The following is a 14,681-nucleotide window of genomic DNA, read 5'->3' as shown; positions in this document are numbered from 1 at the left end:
GATTCGGGAACCCTCGACCAGACTTTGGGACTCCCAACGACGTCAATACTATGAGAGTGGCATTTGGTCCCCCGCGATCCAGCCCCACTAACCCTAACTCCCTCCGTCTCCCTAACAGAAAAAATACTAATTCTCCGAGCCTTCTCCTTCTCTTCATCCATCCTCCCCCGATGAACTAAAAACCTGCTCTCCCTCGATGGTCGTCGAGGGATCCTCTGGCATGGCCGACGTGCCCACGAAGAGCAGTCTCCCCCGAAAGAGCGCCTTCTCCTGCGAGGCGTGTCGAAAGCGCAAGGTGGGTTTTCCTTACCCGGCCGGCTCTCGGCCAGATTCCGAGCTCTGAGTAGTTGCCCCTCCCGATCAAATCCTCTGACTCGCTCTGTGCCTTGTGCCTTGCAGGTGAAGTGCAACGGTGCCAGTCCCTCGTGCTCTCGGTGTTCTGCGCGCGGCGAGGTCTGCGTGTACAGCTTGTAAGTTCTCCTCGTTGGTCCCTGATCATCACGCTTTATTATTTTTTTTATTTTCATGCCTCTCGCACTACCGGCTCTTCCCGTGGTCCGGCTCGTGGTTCTAGCGCTGATCCCGGATCGACCAATGCAGAGCCCCGACGCTTTCCTACACCAAACAGCTCGAGTCACGCGTCGCTCAGCTGGAGGATGCGCTGTCCAAGGTTACGAACCCGCAATATCAACAGCAGCAGCAATTACAGATCGAAGATGAGACGCGCAACAAGGCCAGCAACTCGCCTGCCTCCGCGGCCGAGTCCGGCTCCAGCGTGGGCAGGAAATTCCAGCCCGAGGAAGAAGATCCCCAAGAGCTGGCGAGAAGCTTTGAGGGCCTGAATATTGAGAATGACGGGCGTATCTCGTTTCATGGGCCAACGAGTTTGTTTCAGTTGCCTAGTGGCGTTGTTAATGAGACGGCATCGAGCTCGCATTTTCTGCATGAGCTCGAGGCTAGGAAGGAGAGGTTGATTAATAGTGCCTGGCGGGAGAGGGCGTTTGAGCAGATGGCTGCGATGCCGGTAAGCAGGTCTGATTAGGTTGGTTGGTGGCGGATGATGGCGGCTGACGGAGGTTGGGCTTGCAGGAACCATTTCAATATCTTCTTGATTCGCACTGGTGCTGGATTCAACCGCTGTTCAATTTTGTCTATCGACCAGCATTTACTCGTCTGTCTTGATCTTGACCTCTCACCATTGGCAACTATGAACTGACGCCGAAAAACAGGTGATATGAAAATAAATGGCGCATACTATTCCGACACACTACTGAACGCCATTCTCTCCCACTCCGTCCGGTGGTGCAAAGCAGAGCCCCAGATCGGGCCTTTGCTCGACCAATTCGATGGTGGAGCCAAGTTCTCCGACCAAGCTGTGACGGGACTATTCGACTCCCTAAAAGTTGGCTACGCGGGCATCCCGACCATTCAGACCCTTCTTCTTCTCAGCGCGCAGGAATGCGGGCGCGGAAATCGCACCCAGGCCTGGCTGTACAGCGGCATGGCGTTTCGGTTGCTGGATGACTTGGGGATCTCGATCGATAGTCGGAAATACCATGGAGCCGCGCAGTTGAATGATGAAGATATCGAGATTCGCAATCGTCTGTTTTGGAGTTGTTATTTCTGGGACAAGGTTGTCTCTCTGTATTTCGGTCGCTCGCCGACGATGCAGCATTCGCGAGTCAGCCCTCCGCGCATGATCAGTAAGTTGTCTAGCCCAGCCATGCATATTGCATATTCTGATGGCCTTCGCACGCAGTGGACGACACCTCTGAAGTTGAAATATGGACCCCTCATGGTGTTGATTTCCCAGATGGTGCTCAGTACCCGCCCACCCAGGCCCATTCGACCTCTTGCTTTATGAAGATGTGTGGTTTGGCAGAAGTGCTCAATCAGATCCTCATTCACATATATGATCCTATGCGCCAGACTCCCGCGTCAGAATTCTACGACTGCATCCAGGAGCAAGCGAAGAATCTAAGCGACTGGTGGGACGACCTGCCTGATTATTTGAAACTCGTGGCAACAGACCTACCCTTATACTGTCCCCCAAGCCACATCATGATCCTGAAGTATGCGTTTTTCTCTATCTCCGTGATGAGATCTTGTGCTAATCACCCTCTCAGCTGTCTGTACCATACCATTAACATCCTACTACACCGTCCGATTCTGTGTTCCCGGGAACTACTCAAAACAAGACAAGAGCAGTACGACACAAGCCATCTAGTTCAATGCATGGCGTCGGCAACCTCGATCTTGTCTCTCTTCGATTTGTACCGCCGCACGTTCGGCGACCGCCACGTCGTGCTCTCCCTCGCCTACAGCATCTACACGGCGGCATCGATTTTCCTGCTGGAGATCCAGGCGTTGAAGTACGCTGCGCCAGGGACGCTGGATAAACTCAAATTCTGTATCTTTGCACTTGAAAGAGTCAAGGTGTCTAATCCAGTTATGACAACTGCCCTCAGCCTCATCTATCAAGAGCTTCAGAAACTTCATATTGATATCCACATCACTGTGTCCGCCCCGGCCCCGGAACATGAACAGCGGCAACAACAACAACACCCGCATTCACCATCCGTGAACAGCGATACGCACCCTCACCTCTCCCCAACCCGCCAGCCCGGACAACACCCCCACTCACAGAACCAAGCACCACCACCAGCCGCCCCCAGCACCTCCAACCCCATGATGCCCAGCTACAACAATACATTCCACCACCAAGTCGCAGGCTTCGACCTCTCGCACACACCCGACATGTCCCAGATGCCACCGAACCATCTTCTAGGCGGCATGCCAAATGCCGTGATGACCGTCGACGATCTGGGCTCCTATGAGATCACACCAGAGGTGTTCGAGGCTTTCTCGTATGCGCAGCCCATCTCGACGAATATGACGCCGGCTTTTGATTCTGGGTGGGGCGCGCCGCCTGCATAATACTTTTCTTTGGATGTGTTGATATCCTCGGGCCTGAGCAAGATATAAAACTGGTGGTGTTTGTGTTGGTTGATTTTTGTAGTATTTTGTATACTCTAAATTGGGAGGTTTTCGTGGTGCATTTTATGAAATAGGACATACATTACGACATATTATATCTGTGCTTCTCTACTTAGCATCTACGTGCTCAGCTTCCCTTGTTAGGGGAGACCTGGTAGAGTAGTTCATTCAATTTAACCTTTCTTAATGCAAGTAGTTAGCCAGCACTCAATTCCACCTCCTTTGAAGCCAAAGAATCATACAGCAACAAAGTGAGCAAGCGAAAAGAAAGACAAAGAGAAATCGAGCTTCGAAGAACCCAAACAAAACAAAAATTGATCATCTAAGACCCCAGTGCATCTAGCGAAAGACATGGGAGCGAGAAAAGGAAGTATATCCTGAGAAAAATCTCATAGTATTATACGAAGCAACTGCTCTCGTCATCTTTCTGTCAAGTTGAATACCACTAGCACACTTCAGGACAAGATTATTTATTTAGCATGTACTTGATCCAACGCCTACTTGTATATTCATCATAGGAAGCTCGATCTTAATTCGACAAGCAGACATTGATCAACCATCCTCTTTATTGGTCATCCTTAATACTGGCACATTTTTGTAACCTAAAACTTCACAATTTCTTGAGTCTCATGAGAATAGTGCGAAGTGCGGCACTGAGTTCTACCGTGAATAACGTACAAGCACGATAGTTAACTGTTGGGCTTATGCCACAAAGCCTAGTAGAAAGCCATCAAAACCAAGATGACCTGCGGCAGAATCAGAAGGATCGGAAGTACCAAGGGTCCATTCCTTCCTCAACTGATTCAACCACGTCTCAAGCTCCATCTCCTCGCCGCCAACCTGCACCGTGCCGCTGCGGATCTCTTTTAACTGCGAGGGAATGGAGACAAAGTACCTAGTATGCTGGGAGTTACATCTCTTCTTGGGCATCGCGTCCTCTACCAGTTCAACGCAGTTCGGACACAACTTCCCTTCCAAACAGATGGGGCAAATAGAATAACCATCCCGTGTAGGTGCTTTTCGCCGGCATGGGCCACGACACTTATACCACGGGTCGCCGTTGTCCTGTTCCGACCTGTGGGCAATTGCAATAGCATTTTTGAAGTCTCCCGCCCTCATCAGCGTATATTGTAGGTCGGAAAGCTCCCAGTTCTTGGGATTGTGATCGAGGAGGGCTTGGACACTTCGTTGTAGGGAGGGTCGGAAGAGAGTCCGCGCCCGCTCGTCTTGCCCCCGGAGGTGGCAGTAGATGCCCAAGTAGACGTTCGGCACGAAGGCGTAACTCCCTAAAGAATGATACTGGCTTTCGCAAGCGAGTTTCTCAAGTTTGGCCACCGATTCTTCCGCCTCTGGAGTGCCTACTCCAACTTCAACTGCGTTGCAGAGGAATGCCTGAGCCAGTCTTGAGGAGGCGAGCTGTCTAATAGTCCCGATCAGCGTCCCGGCGGAGGAGGAGGAGTATGTATCCATGATCTTCTCCCAGCACCTGATTGCCTTCAGGTGGTCAAAAAGGATCTCATCATAGATTCGAGCGATTGCCATATCCACCTCTGCGGCAATCAACGTCCTCGAAGCTGTTCGAGCCACCCTGGCCGCCGTTTGCAGGCTCTCCAACACGAAGTCCAGGTCATTGGTAGCCGATGCGGCGTCGGCAGCAAGTCTTGACTTGCCGTCCACATCAAAGACGTTGGCCAGTAAGAATCGCGTTAATTCTGAGAAATCTTCTTCAGGAGCTGGACTGTCGGCCAAACTCTTCAGCAAGTTCATGCTTACTTCGTAAGCACAGTTGTCGTTATGGTATTCCAGAAGGGCATAGACACATGTCCAGCAAGAGGGTGCGTATTGATATGCCTCTTGAACCGCCTCGAATCGTTTCTCCCGGTCCTCTTGTTCTTCATAGATCTGAGCCATACGTTCTAGACACTCATGAAGATGTCCTTTCAATGGCACGTTATCTGGTGCCTCCGCAATTGTGGTCAACAAACTTAGTCGAGCCCGTTCCCAGAGCTCAATAGATTTCTGCCAATCGTCTTGCTCCCGATATGTTTGTGCTAGCTCATGCAGGGTCCGCCAGTTGTCCGGATTGAGTTCCATCGCCTTTTCAAAATACTGTAGGGCCTCCTCATGGCACCCCGATTCGCGCAGAGCGATTGCACATTGTTGAAACCACTGACTGGTCTTCTCGAAGCCACCAAACTCAGCGGCCTCGACCACCTCTTCCGCCGTTAGATTCCTATTGTCATCCTGGACCTCTTCACCCTTAACCAGCATTTGGTAGCGCCTGACTATAGAGACCATGGGAGCAGGACTAGGCAAGTCTTCCCACAGCCACCTCTTGATGCAGAACATTACCATTGGTTTGAGTAAATTGGCTGGCTCTTCCACTGTCGTGGAGATAAACTCCTTCTCTTCCGGAGATAGAAACTCCTGGACGTCTTGCTCTTGCCACCATTGTCGGACAGCTTTGATGATAGCAGTAGAAAGAGCCCAATCATTTCCCCCAAGCCAGTTCGACATTGATTCTTCTGATCGAAAGGCCGTCAATAGCATCTTCGCGATCTCTCGTCTATCTTCCGTTGAGCCCTTGGACGGGAAAGTAGTGAGCAGGTGATCTCCCCAATGCTGCGCAGCATGTCGGAGCATGCGCCCTGAGTCGTCGGCCTTCGTTGCAAAGTCGGGATTGGTGATGAGCCTTAAGTAAGTCAGGAGGATATGAACTTTCGCTTCATTGTAATTCACCCCGACGCCAATGTGACCCCCTGTAGCGGACACCTTGCCCTCTAGCTCATCGCGAAAGAAGTCGCCAATGGATGCATGACAGAAGGTGACGGTAGTTGTATCCTTTTTTGAGTTGAAGGCCATGAAGTAGTCCTCCTCGGGACTCTCATATTCATCTTGTTTCTCCTCCTCCGTCCTCCAGTCGAACGCATCTAGATCGGCTGATCCATCCTCTAGCTCGGCTGTCGTAAGGCCATCCTCTCTGTCCAGGGAGAAGAATGACGCCCACTGGCGTCGTAGGGCTCCTTCAAGGTCAATCATACCGTCTCCTTCGGGTGATTTCAATCTGAGAACCGCCTCTATCTCGGCCAGTCTCCACGGTTGATTTGCGCAGGTGACCCAGAGCAATGTTTCATTGAGATACTCGAGCTCCTCCTCATTAGATCTTTCAGAGAAAGTGGCCAAGACATGTCGGAGCATCTCCTTAAGCCCCTTGGGAGCCTGATCCAAAGCTCTCCGTATACTGGTCTCATTTCGCTTCTTAGCTAACTCCTGCAGCATAAGGTTTACCCAAAGAAACATGCCTTCGGCCCTGGCCGAGAGTTTCTCAATGATCTCATCCCGTAGCTTTGCCGACACCCTTCGCAGAACCAGGGACTTTTTGATGCTGACGTGGATATACTGGGTAATATCGCCGGAGTTCTTCTGTTTGGTGACGTGAAGCGTTGGCACCTTAGCCTCCAAGCCTTCGAGCAGTTGGTCGCTGATATAAGGGCGGCCAACGATGGCTAGCTGCAAACACGACTGGTTGCTATACAACTGCTTTGCGAGATCGACGAAGCACTTGCGCTCCTCATCCAGGGCTTCATCTACTGCATCCAGCAGGATATACACGGTGCTCTCGATTTTGGGATTTTTGAGAAAGTATTCACCGAAGAGGAGACGCCACGCGCTTTCAAGAGTGCTGATTTGTTCATATTCCTCGATAGTCCCGAGATGCTTTCGGTATTCCGGGTCATTCCTGCTGATTTGAAAGGCCAGGTCTCGCAAAGCCTGATGAAAGGACCTTGTCTCGGGTTTGTCATCCTTGAAGAAGAAGTAGCCGATCGAAATCATCGGACTACACTGAAGGCCTGGGGGAAACCGCTTGAGAAGGAAACTGATCATATTTGCCGCCAGAAAAGACTTCCCGGAACCCGGGTTCCCGGAGACAAAGATGACCGGCGTTTCCTTATTGATCCAGGACTGAAAAACATCATCCCTGTGAACCCAGTCTCCTGTGCTCGGTACACGGGCCTTGTGGATCTTGTCGAACCATTCCTGCGCTGAATCAACCTTGGATGGCCTAAGAACCTGGTTTATCACTCGCTGCAGGGCTTCTTGATCCTCCCGGGTGTCCTGGCTTTTTTCATTCGCGGAAACGATCAGCTTCTCTAGCATATCCTGCACGTCATGCACCTGCGCGCTCATCTGATTCACCGTCATCCCGGTCTCCAGGACTGTCGCGTTGGTGGCGTTGACGGTCACTGATATACCATCAACTACACGACCGGCTCTCTTCGACTCGGTCAAGGTCTCAGCTCCAACTAGGTTCGCTTCGACCTGGGTAAGCTTGTCAAGCCTGGCCATCGCGGCTTGAATAGCGTCGTCGTTACCCAGTAGAATATTCCGGGTGAACTTCAGCAGTCGGCCTCGTTGGATGGTCTTGGATGACAAGGCAAAAATCTCGATAAGGGTAACGATAATATCCCCCAGTTTGTCGCTTATAGCTTCGGAGATAACCTCTTGTGTGTATGTTCTTAGTCGGATGGTGAAATCCTAGTCTCGTTCAGAGTTCCATCCTTTGCCATGTCTTCGTCTGCATGTAGCTAGACCATACCTGCAGCATCTGCATCAAGTCCTGAATCGCATCGTACGAGGCCGATACCCCCTTTGCAGCATCCACCAATTGCATAACAGCCCCAAAGACAAGACTACTGGGGGCGAATACCATCGACGCGCCTCCAGCCGCGAGGTTGCCGAACAATTGCACGGGAACCAGAGCCGCTTTGAGAACATCGAAGATGGCGCCTCGTTTTTCGCGGAATTCGCGGAAGGCTCTGTTCCTCTCGTCGATCTCTTTCGTGAGATCGCTGACGCTGCGAATCTTTGTGAAAAAGTCGACCCCGAGAGTCTCCCCCGTGATTTCGCGGTACTTTCGGATCGCCTTCTCATAAATGACGGAGGATTGATCCGTGGGAGTGTCCATTTTTGACGTTGAAAATCGATGCAATTTTCATAACCTTGGAGATCGAGTTGAACTGGATGGAACTGGTGGACATTGCCCTATTTATCAGGTAATTCATGTCTAGGCAGGCCTCTGCGGGGTTCATAAGCCACCTGTCGTGCTTATACAGTAAGGTCAGCCATGTCGAATACAATCATCATATTTTTGGATCCGAGGGGTTTTGAAGCCTGCATGTCTACTCAGATATCCAAGAAATGGACATTCACAAAGTTGCTGATATTTGATCAGAATAACGAGGCTAAAACCCCCCGTTTCCCTTTCGCAGGCCCTTAGACTCGAACCCCTGCGGGCGAACCCAACAGCTTTCTAAAGTGTCTCAGAGCAAGCAGCTGAACCAGGTGGCTCGTGTTGGCAACAGTATTTAATAATGCTCCTGCGTTTGATTATCAATCAGCCTAAATCAACCTCAATACACCCGAATGGAGCTTCGCGTATTACATGGCCAGGCGTGAGATCTTCACACGACATCCCCGCTATATATAACCCAGCCCAGAGCCAGCCCACTGCCCTTCCTCTTCTTTCCATGACTCCTTAATATCTTATACAGCAATATTCGAAATCAGATATACCAACGTACTCTCACGGATTAATTCCCGAACGCAAATGTGGAACGCATTAGTCTAATTTTACGTGAACGGCTATACTACATGATGCTGCACGATTGCTTCGTGGGCCAATAAGCAGTATTTTCGACATGGAAATTGGGCATAAGATGTAACATGCTCTCTGTTTACGTGGAATAATTGTTCCCCATGCTTGTATCGTCGGCCGGAAACTTCCGACTCCATACAGCTCCACATTTCGGAGCCGCCGAAATATTGACGTGCGATGCGTGGTTCCAGGCGTTGGAGCTGAAACCGCACCAAGCCGAGGCCAAGTAGGTCCCCCTACAACACTTTCTTTTGACGACCATATGCAAACAGTATTTTCTGAATGTCCCCTAATGCCTGGGACTCATCGGTGACCAAAAGGGGTGAATAGGGGCAGACGGGGAGTTACGAGAGTGGGGGCCGTTGGGGGCCGTCGAGTCAGGTCCTTAAATGCACTAAGCTCCATTAGACGCGCACCTCTCGAGCACCACCGAGCAAGTGCGTCCTGGTCTAAAAGTTCACAGACGCTGTCCCTTTTGACGGTTCAATATACCTTTGGATAGGTATGGCCTCGCGCAAGAAGATTCGCGAAAGCTCTAGGAGTTGCGAGAACTGCCGGGCTATCAAGCGCCGCGTGAGTATCATTCTGTTTTCTCCCGTCTACTCGGCCAGTGCTAATTCCGTCTGTATACAGTGCGACAAGAAGCTTCCCCACTGTGGACAGTGCATTCGTACGCGCACCAAATGCCTTGGGTACCGAGATGAATGGGCACTCGTCTTCCGCGACCAGACCGAACGTACCATAAAACGGGTGAAGGAGGAAAATGCAAAGAAGGCGGCCTCAACTGATGCTGACTACTCGGCCCTTTTCTCCCGCGACCTAAACTCCAGCGTGGATCAGATAGATGTCAACTATTTCCTCAAACTCCAATACTCCAATCGATCACAGCCGTTAGCGCTATCGCAGAGCTCCAACCTACTTGAGACTATCGTCTCAGGCCCGATGATGCGCGACCAAGTTTTTTCTTTCTATTTGAGGAACTACTTTCCTCAAAAGATGGAACAGACGTGTAATATTGACATGTCGCAATTTGTTATCTCAGGCATCTACGCGCTCCCTCAGAAGAGCCCGATGCTAGAGAAGGCCTGTTCCGCATTATCATGCGTTTTCCTAGGCAAGATTCATCATAATCAACAGATCTTGCAGCATGGGCTTCGGCTATACAACCATGCAATTCGGCAGCTGGCAAACGCAATTAGTCATAATGCTTTTACTGATGATATCGTGTATACTTGTGTCATTTTCCAGCAAGTTCAGGTAAGAAGATCTTTTCTTGTTGTTCAAAGGTGCTGGTTTGTAACACATTGATCTAGACTCACCATTGTCCACACAGCCTCCGTGAATGGATCACTCATATAGATGGGCTAAGCGCAGTTATGAGATACTATGGCCCGAAAAAGCTTACAACTCCGCTACTAGCCGCCATCTTTGGCCCATACCAGAAATCTAAAGTGGTAAGAAAATGCGGCAGTTTATTTCGCTCTCCATAAAGTGAATATTCCCTAATTATCGTTATAGGTGCACACAGGGTTGATGTTTCTATCCGAGGAGACAATAGCGTGGCTTAAGGAACCCAATGAAGGTGGACTATGGTTTGAGAGCATCGGACTTCTTGCAGAGATATCGCGTATTGCTGCGGCAATTAACGCTACTAACGTCTCTGATCACGATACTTGCAACTCTCTGCTAGACGATTGCTTGGCACTTGAGAAGAATCACATGGATTTCTGGACGCAAATTAATGAAAATATTGACGGAGAGCCTCCGACATACGCTCGCGGTGAATTAAAGTCAGGCATAACTTCTACGGATGATTTATTCGGTCCCGCCTATCGATTCTCCTCCCTCAATGATGCCATCCTACATGCTTTCCTCTGGATGTCGTTGTCCTTTGTCTATCTTCTAATTCGCAAATGCCGGACTCTTATCATGGCTGATATGCCTAATAGTTTCCCAATGGACGATATCGAAGACAGGGCACGTCGCCTTTCCACATTATATGTCACTAAGGCCATTAGATGTCTTCCATACTGTGGGCAAGAGGGCATGAATTCATGGGGCATCTTTTATGGGGTGTTTGTTGCAGCCCAAGCCTCACGGACATACATTCACTCCAAGGATTGGGAGCGGTTTCTTTGGGCCCAAGATGCTTTTATCTATATGGAGCGCGCAGGCTTCGACAATGCTGGTCGATTTCATGACATCTATCGGAACTATTGGTTTGAAAGCCACAAACTTGATGCCTGCAGAGTTTTAAATTTCAGAAATTTGGATGATGAGCAGAAACCGTCTGTCCATGGAGTGAAAGAAGGCAACGTGTCGAATGCGGCCATGTACGACGGCACCGACGGACTAACCAGATGAGATGATTGGTATCTACTACACCGCCTCTTATCACCTGAGAACGGAGCGAACAAGAGCATATGGTGGTACAGGAGAATGGAGCTGTGACTTGGCTATGGGGCTTGTTTTTGTGGACGTTTTGGTAGTTTCATTATTTTCAGTTTCGACAGTAACAATTACAGTCAGAGAAGCAGACCAAGAAGATGATCGTTGGCTAACATGTTCTTTGAGACAAGTGTAGCGGTCAATGTACATGTACCCCTCCATACAGGACTACCGTACACTTACTTGCTCTACGAAAGTGAATTGGATCCTGTTGCGTGTCTCCTACGTCGGATTATAGTCAAGAGTCAACGGAAAGAGGCCTTTTGGTTGGCGAGGTGGACAGCAGCCAAGAAGAGGCACGCAGGCAGCAAGTGTATAGCACTTCCGTGTAAAATACATCATGCAAAGGTCTCGCCAACGTCATGTAGGACTTTCTCACCTGGCGGAAGCGACTGGTGCTAGTCGCCATGCGGCGACCGAGAGATTATAGTTGATTACCGGTACTCGAAATCCTGAATTGGGTCTGATACTGACCAGAAGCAATTGAGGGTCTATGTGGACTCTACGACAAGACAAAGAATGAAGAGGGGTAACAAGTCTATCTGAGAAGGACAAACAGACACATCGCAGATCAGTCTGGCGCAATATAGCTACGTATGTGTAAAACTTGTCATAACTTCGCCGCCGGTCCTCCGATGAGGGGCTAACATTCATCATAATCTAAGAGAACTTGGCAGGAAGTTGGCTAAGAGAAGCTGCCCTTGGTCTCGCAACCAGTCTCCCTTTATCGACCAACAAACACTCTGTGAAGGAAAAGAACCGGTCAGCCTCCCCAATTTTGCCACTAATGTGAACAAAACGCCTGGCCGTTGACATCCGATACGAACAACCCGGGAAAGCATACTCTCTGGTGCTAAGCAAACTCGGTGCCTATCAAGTATGATGTCGAACCCGCTTGTGGGGTGCGTTGGAGGACATTTGACGTCGTTTAGCTTCCTTACGCCTCTGGCCTCTGTTGATACATGTTAGCTTGGGAAGTGGAGGAGATAATTGGACCAGTACTTGCCCATGTAAGCCCTCGGCGTTATTCAAAGTCTTTGCCGTGGCGATATGATCGTTGGGTCTTCCATCCGAGGGGAATTTGATCATGACCTTGGTCTCCAAATGATTAGAGAACCTTCGATATCCATTGGGTGCATCGTCGATATCAATGGTGGAGGAGAAGACGAAGCCAGGTTTGGCCCTGCCGACTTTCACAAGTTCCAACAGTGGCTCAACAAATAATTTGCTGTCCACCTCGCCACCACGCATGGTCAGGTTCTTTTCCCAGAAGAGCGTTATGGGAAATGTCATAGTGGGTGAGATGGAGTTCCCTCGCTCAGCTCCTTTGGAAGTTGGCTGAGCAAAGTGCACCCCAACGACTGCTAGACCACCACCCACGCTGGTGCACTTAATTGCCTGCGTGATGACGAAGGATTGGTCCGGCTTCATCTTCTCATTGACACATTCCTCTCCAATACAATCTAAGGTGCGCTGAACGCCATCTGGTTCCAAGGCAAGTATCTGCGCCGAAGGTTCGCCCTTGGTGAAGTTGATTGGGATGGCCCCAATGGAGGCTGCAAGTGCAAGTCGCTCTTCAACGGAGTCAATTGAGTACACCCGGGAGGCCCCCCGGAGGATTGACGAATATGCCGCGAGAAGTCCCACAGGGCCCGCACCAAAGATAGCGATGGTATCTCCAGGCTCGAACCCCGACCAAGTGACTCCAACCCATGCGGTGGGGAAGATATCTGAAAGAGGAACCAAATCCTCATCCTCAATATTATCAAATTCCTCACCGAGGACGATCAAGGACTTGTCCGCAAGTGGGACACGGACAAACTCGGCTGCCGAGAATGGTGTGGTCAGTCAGACAGATATCACTATCAATAATAACCCAACCATCGCTGTCCAAGAGATGATACACCATGATTTCGGGGGGCTGAACGCACCTTGGCAGCCTCCCAGATTGCCAAATTGCTCGCCCTCTCCATAGATTGTGACCGCAGGTGTACTCGTTGGCTCCAAATCTAGTCCAGCACTATCAGGCGAGTCTGGGATGATGACCCGATTCCCAACCTTCACAAGCGTAACATCCGCTCCGACTTGCTCGACAATTCCCATAGCCTCATGTCCAAGAGGATAAGGCACGTTGGTGCTGCCCAAGACGCCGTGGTAAGTGTGCAGGTCAGTACCGCAGATAGCTGCTGAGGTGACACGGACCACAGCGTCCGTTCGCTTGATGACCTGAGCTTTCGGAAGATTGCGGACATGTACCTCGAACGGCTGACCATCGAAGACGACCGATCGCATGGTATCTTTGTTGTTATTAGTCTCCGCCATGATGTATAAAGAATATGTATTGTCGTAGAAATGTGGAAACGGGGGAAGTGCGTTGCAGATATCTCTTCACTGATTGTTATAAAATAGGGAGAAATTCACAGTTGGGTTCGAGTTTGTTGGGATCAATCCTTCCTTTTGGGAAGTCACCAGTCCGTATAAATATGTCTAATATCGCATAGCTGAGCTTCAGCTACCATCTCAGCTTCCGTCAGCCTCAGCTCATACATTGGCATCTCGGCGGTTTTCAGATGGGGCCTTACATGTCCGCAGGTGGTGTTAGATTTCGAATTTCAGGCAGGGTCGCGAGGGAGCGGTGACATCGCTATGATAACTGTGGTTTGTCTCTTACAATCTTACCTTAGATCCTAGTCAGCTTTTCGCTGCTATATTAAGCATTTGATTACGGTAGATATGTACTATAAAATTAGACGCTGGGCTATACGAACTATGCCTAGTACGGTTCCGGTGCTAACGACGAACAAGCAACGCGCCCTACGAGTTCAACATTATACTTATACTGCTTTACATTTCTATTAGAGTGAGCCAAAGAGAATCATGTGCGGCCTTACTCAGTCTTGAATTTTGATATTGACAGCCATCGTATTCTCCATGTTTCTTGTCATGCTAGGAATACGGGTCGCCTTACAGCTCGTTACATTTCAGCCGCTTCAGCCACATTCGCTGTTCTTGTTTAGTCTTAGGGTCGGGCCGGAATTAGCTGATTGGTAGTATCTATGGCTCTCAGGACTGAGATTGGTTAACTCCTCCCTCCTGGCCATGAATGTCACACGTCATTAGCCAATGAGTTACTGCCGAAGGTCTTCAGGCGGGGACCCTCGCCACCGTGGAAGTCAAGGGACTAGGTGGCCTTAACTCCTTGTCAGATCAATGCATTCTCATACCTAAAATAGCTTTGCATCTCTTAATCACATTATTATCATCCCGAGTATCTGTTCTAAAGCCTTGTCTTCTCACAATGCCGTGGCAAAAGGTCTCCCTCTTTAGCTATGAGCGCTAGCTCGACTTCCTAGAACAGTTTTAATGCAATATCACATATGCCATAACACCTTGACGAAAGCAGCAATATCCTGTCTCGTGTACTGTGTGCAGATACATCTCTAGGAGTGAAGTGGTATTCCCTAGGAGGGCTTCTTTGCTGGATTGTTATACCTGTGGGCCCTGAGCGATATTTGCTTGAAAAGTAAGATATATCTGTTCGTTTGTCCATCGCCACCGGAAATTGAGAGCGGAAACTGGC

General features: G+C 49.8%; 4 protein-coding genes across 4 annotated transcripts; 2 read left to right on the top strand and 2 right to left on the bottom strand.

Moving 5' to 3' along the window:
• Positions 1-196: 196 nt before the first annotated feature.
• Positions 197-2,937, top strand: N7474_004847 (putative C6 transcription factor; the record flags this gene model as incomplete). The annotated part of the gene is made up of 7 exons (XM_057196262.1): positions 197-295; positions 400-470; positions 601-1,024; positions 1,090-1,171; positions 1,230-1,703; positions 1,760-2,072; positions 2,127-2,937. 7 exons carry the CDS (start codon positions 197-199, stop codon positions 2,935-2,937), a joined length of 2,274 nt encoding a protein of 757 aa, XP_057053658.1.
• Positions 2,938-3,699: 762 nt separating this feature from the next.
• N7474_004846 (NACHT and TPR domain protein) lies at positions 3,700-7,963 on the bottom strand (the record flags this gene model as incomplete). The annotated part of the gene is made up of 2 exons (XM_057196261.1): positions 3,700-7,533; positions 7,595-7,963. 2 exons carry the CDS (start codon positions 7,961-7,963, stop codon positions 3,700-3,702), a joined length of 4,203 nt encoding a protein of 1,400 aa, XP_057053657.1.
• A 1,194-nt stretch (positions 7,964-9,157) lies between these two features.
• On the top strand, positions 9,158-11,017 carry N7474_004845 (Zn(II)2Cys6 transcription factor domain-containing protein; the record flags this gene model as incomplete). Its single annotated transcript, XM_057196260.1, has 4 exons — positions 9,158-9,226; positions 9,287-9,910; positions 9,967-10,107; positions 10,172-11,017. The coding sequence occupies 4 exons, from the start codon at positions 9,158-9,160 to the stop codon at positions 11,015-11,017; spliced, it is 1,680 nt and encodes a 559-aa protein (XP_057053656.1).
• Positions 11,018-11,974: 957 nt separating this feature from the next.
• On the bottom strand, positions 11,975-13,423 carry N7474_004844 (glutathione-independent formaldehyde dehydrogenase; the record flags this gene model as incomplete). The annotated part of the gene is made up of 2 exons (XM_057196259.1): positions 11,975-12,927; positions 13,033-13,423. 2 exons carry the CDS (start codon positions 13,421-13,423, stop codon positions 11,975-11,977), a joined length of 1,344 nt encoding a protein of 447 aa, XP_057053655.1.
• Positions 13,424-14,681: the final 1,258 nt, after the last annotated feature.

Source organism: Penicillium riverlandense (genome assembly GCF_028828495.1).
Source record: "Penicillium riverlandense strain IBT 135883 chromosome Unknown utg000003l_segment0_segment0, whole genome shotgun sequence".
Classification (NCBI taxonomy): Eukaryota; Fungi; Ascomycota; class Eurotiomycetes; order Eurotiales; family Aspergillaceae; genus Penicillium; species Penicillium riverlandense.
Note: the sequence above shows the minus strand (reverse complement) of the source record. Positions and strands in the feature narration are given on the sequence as shown.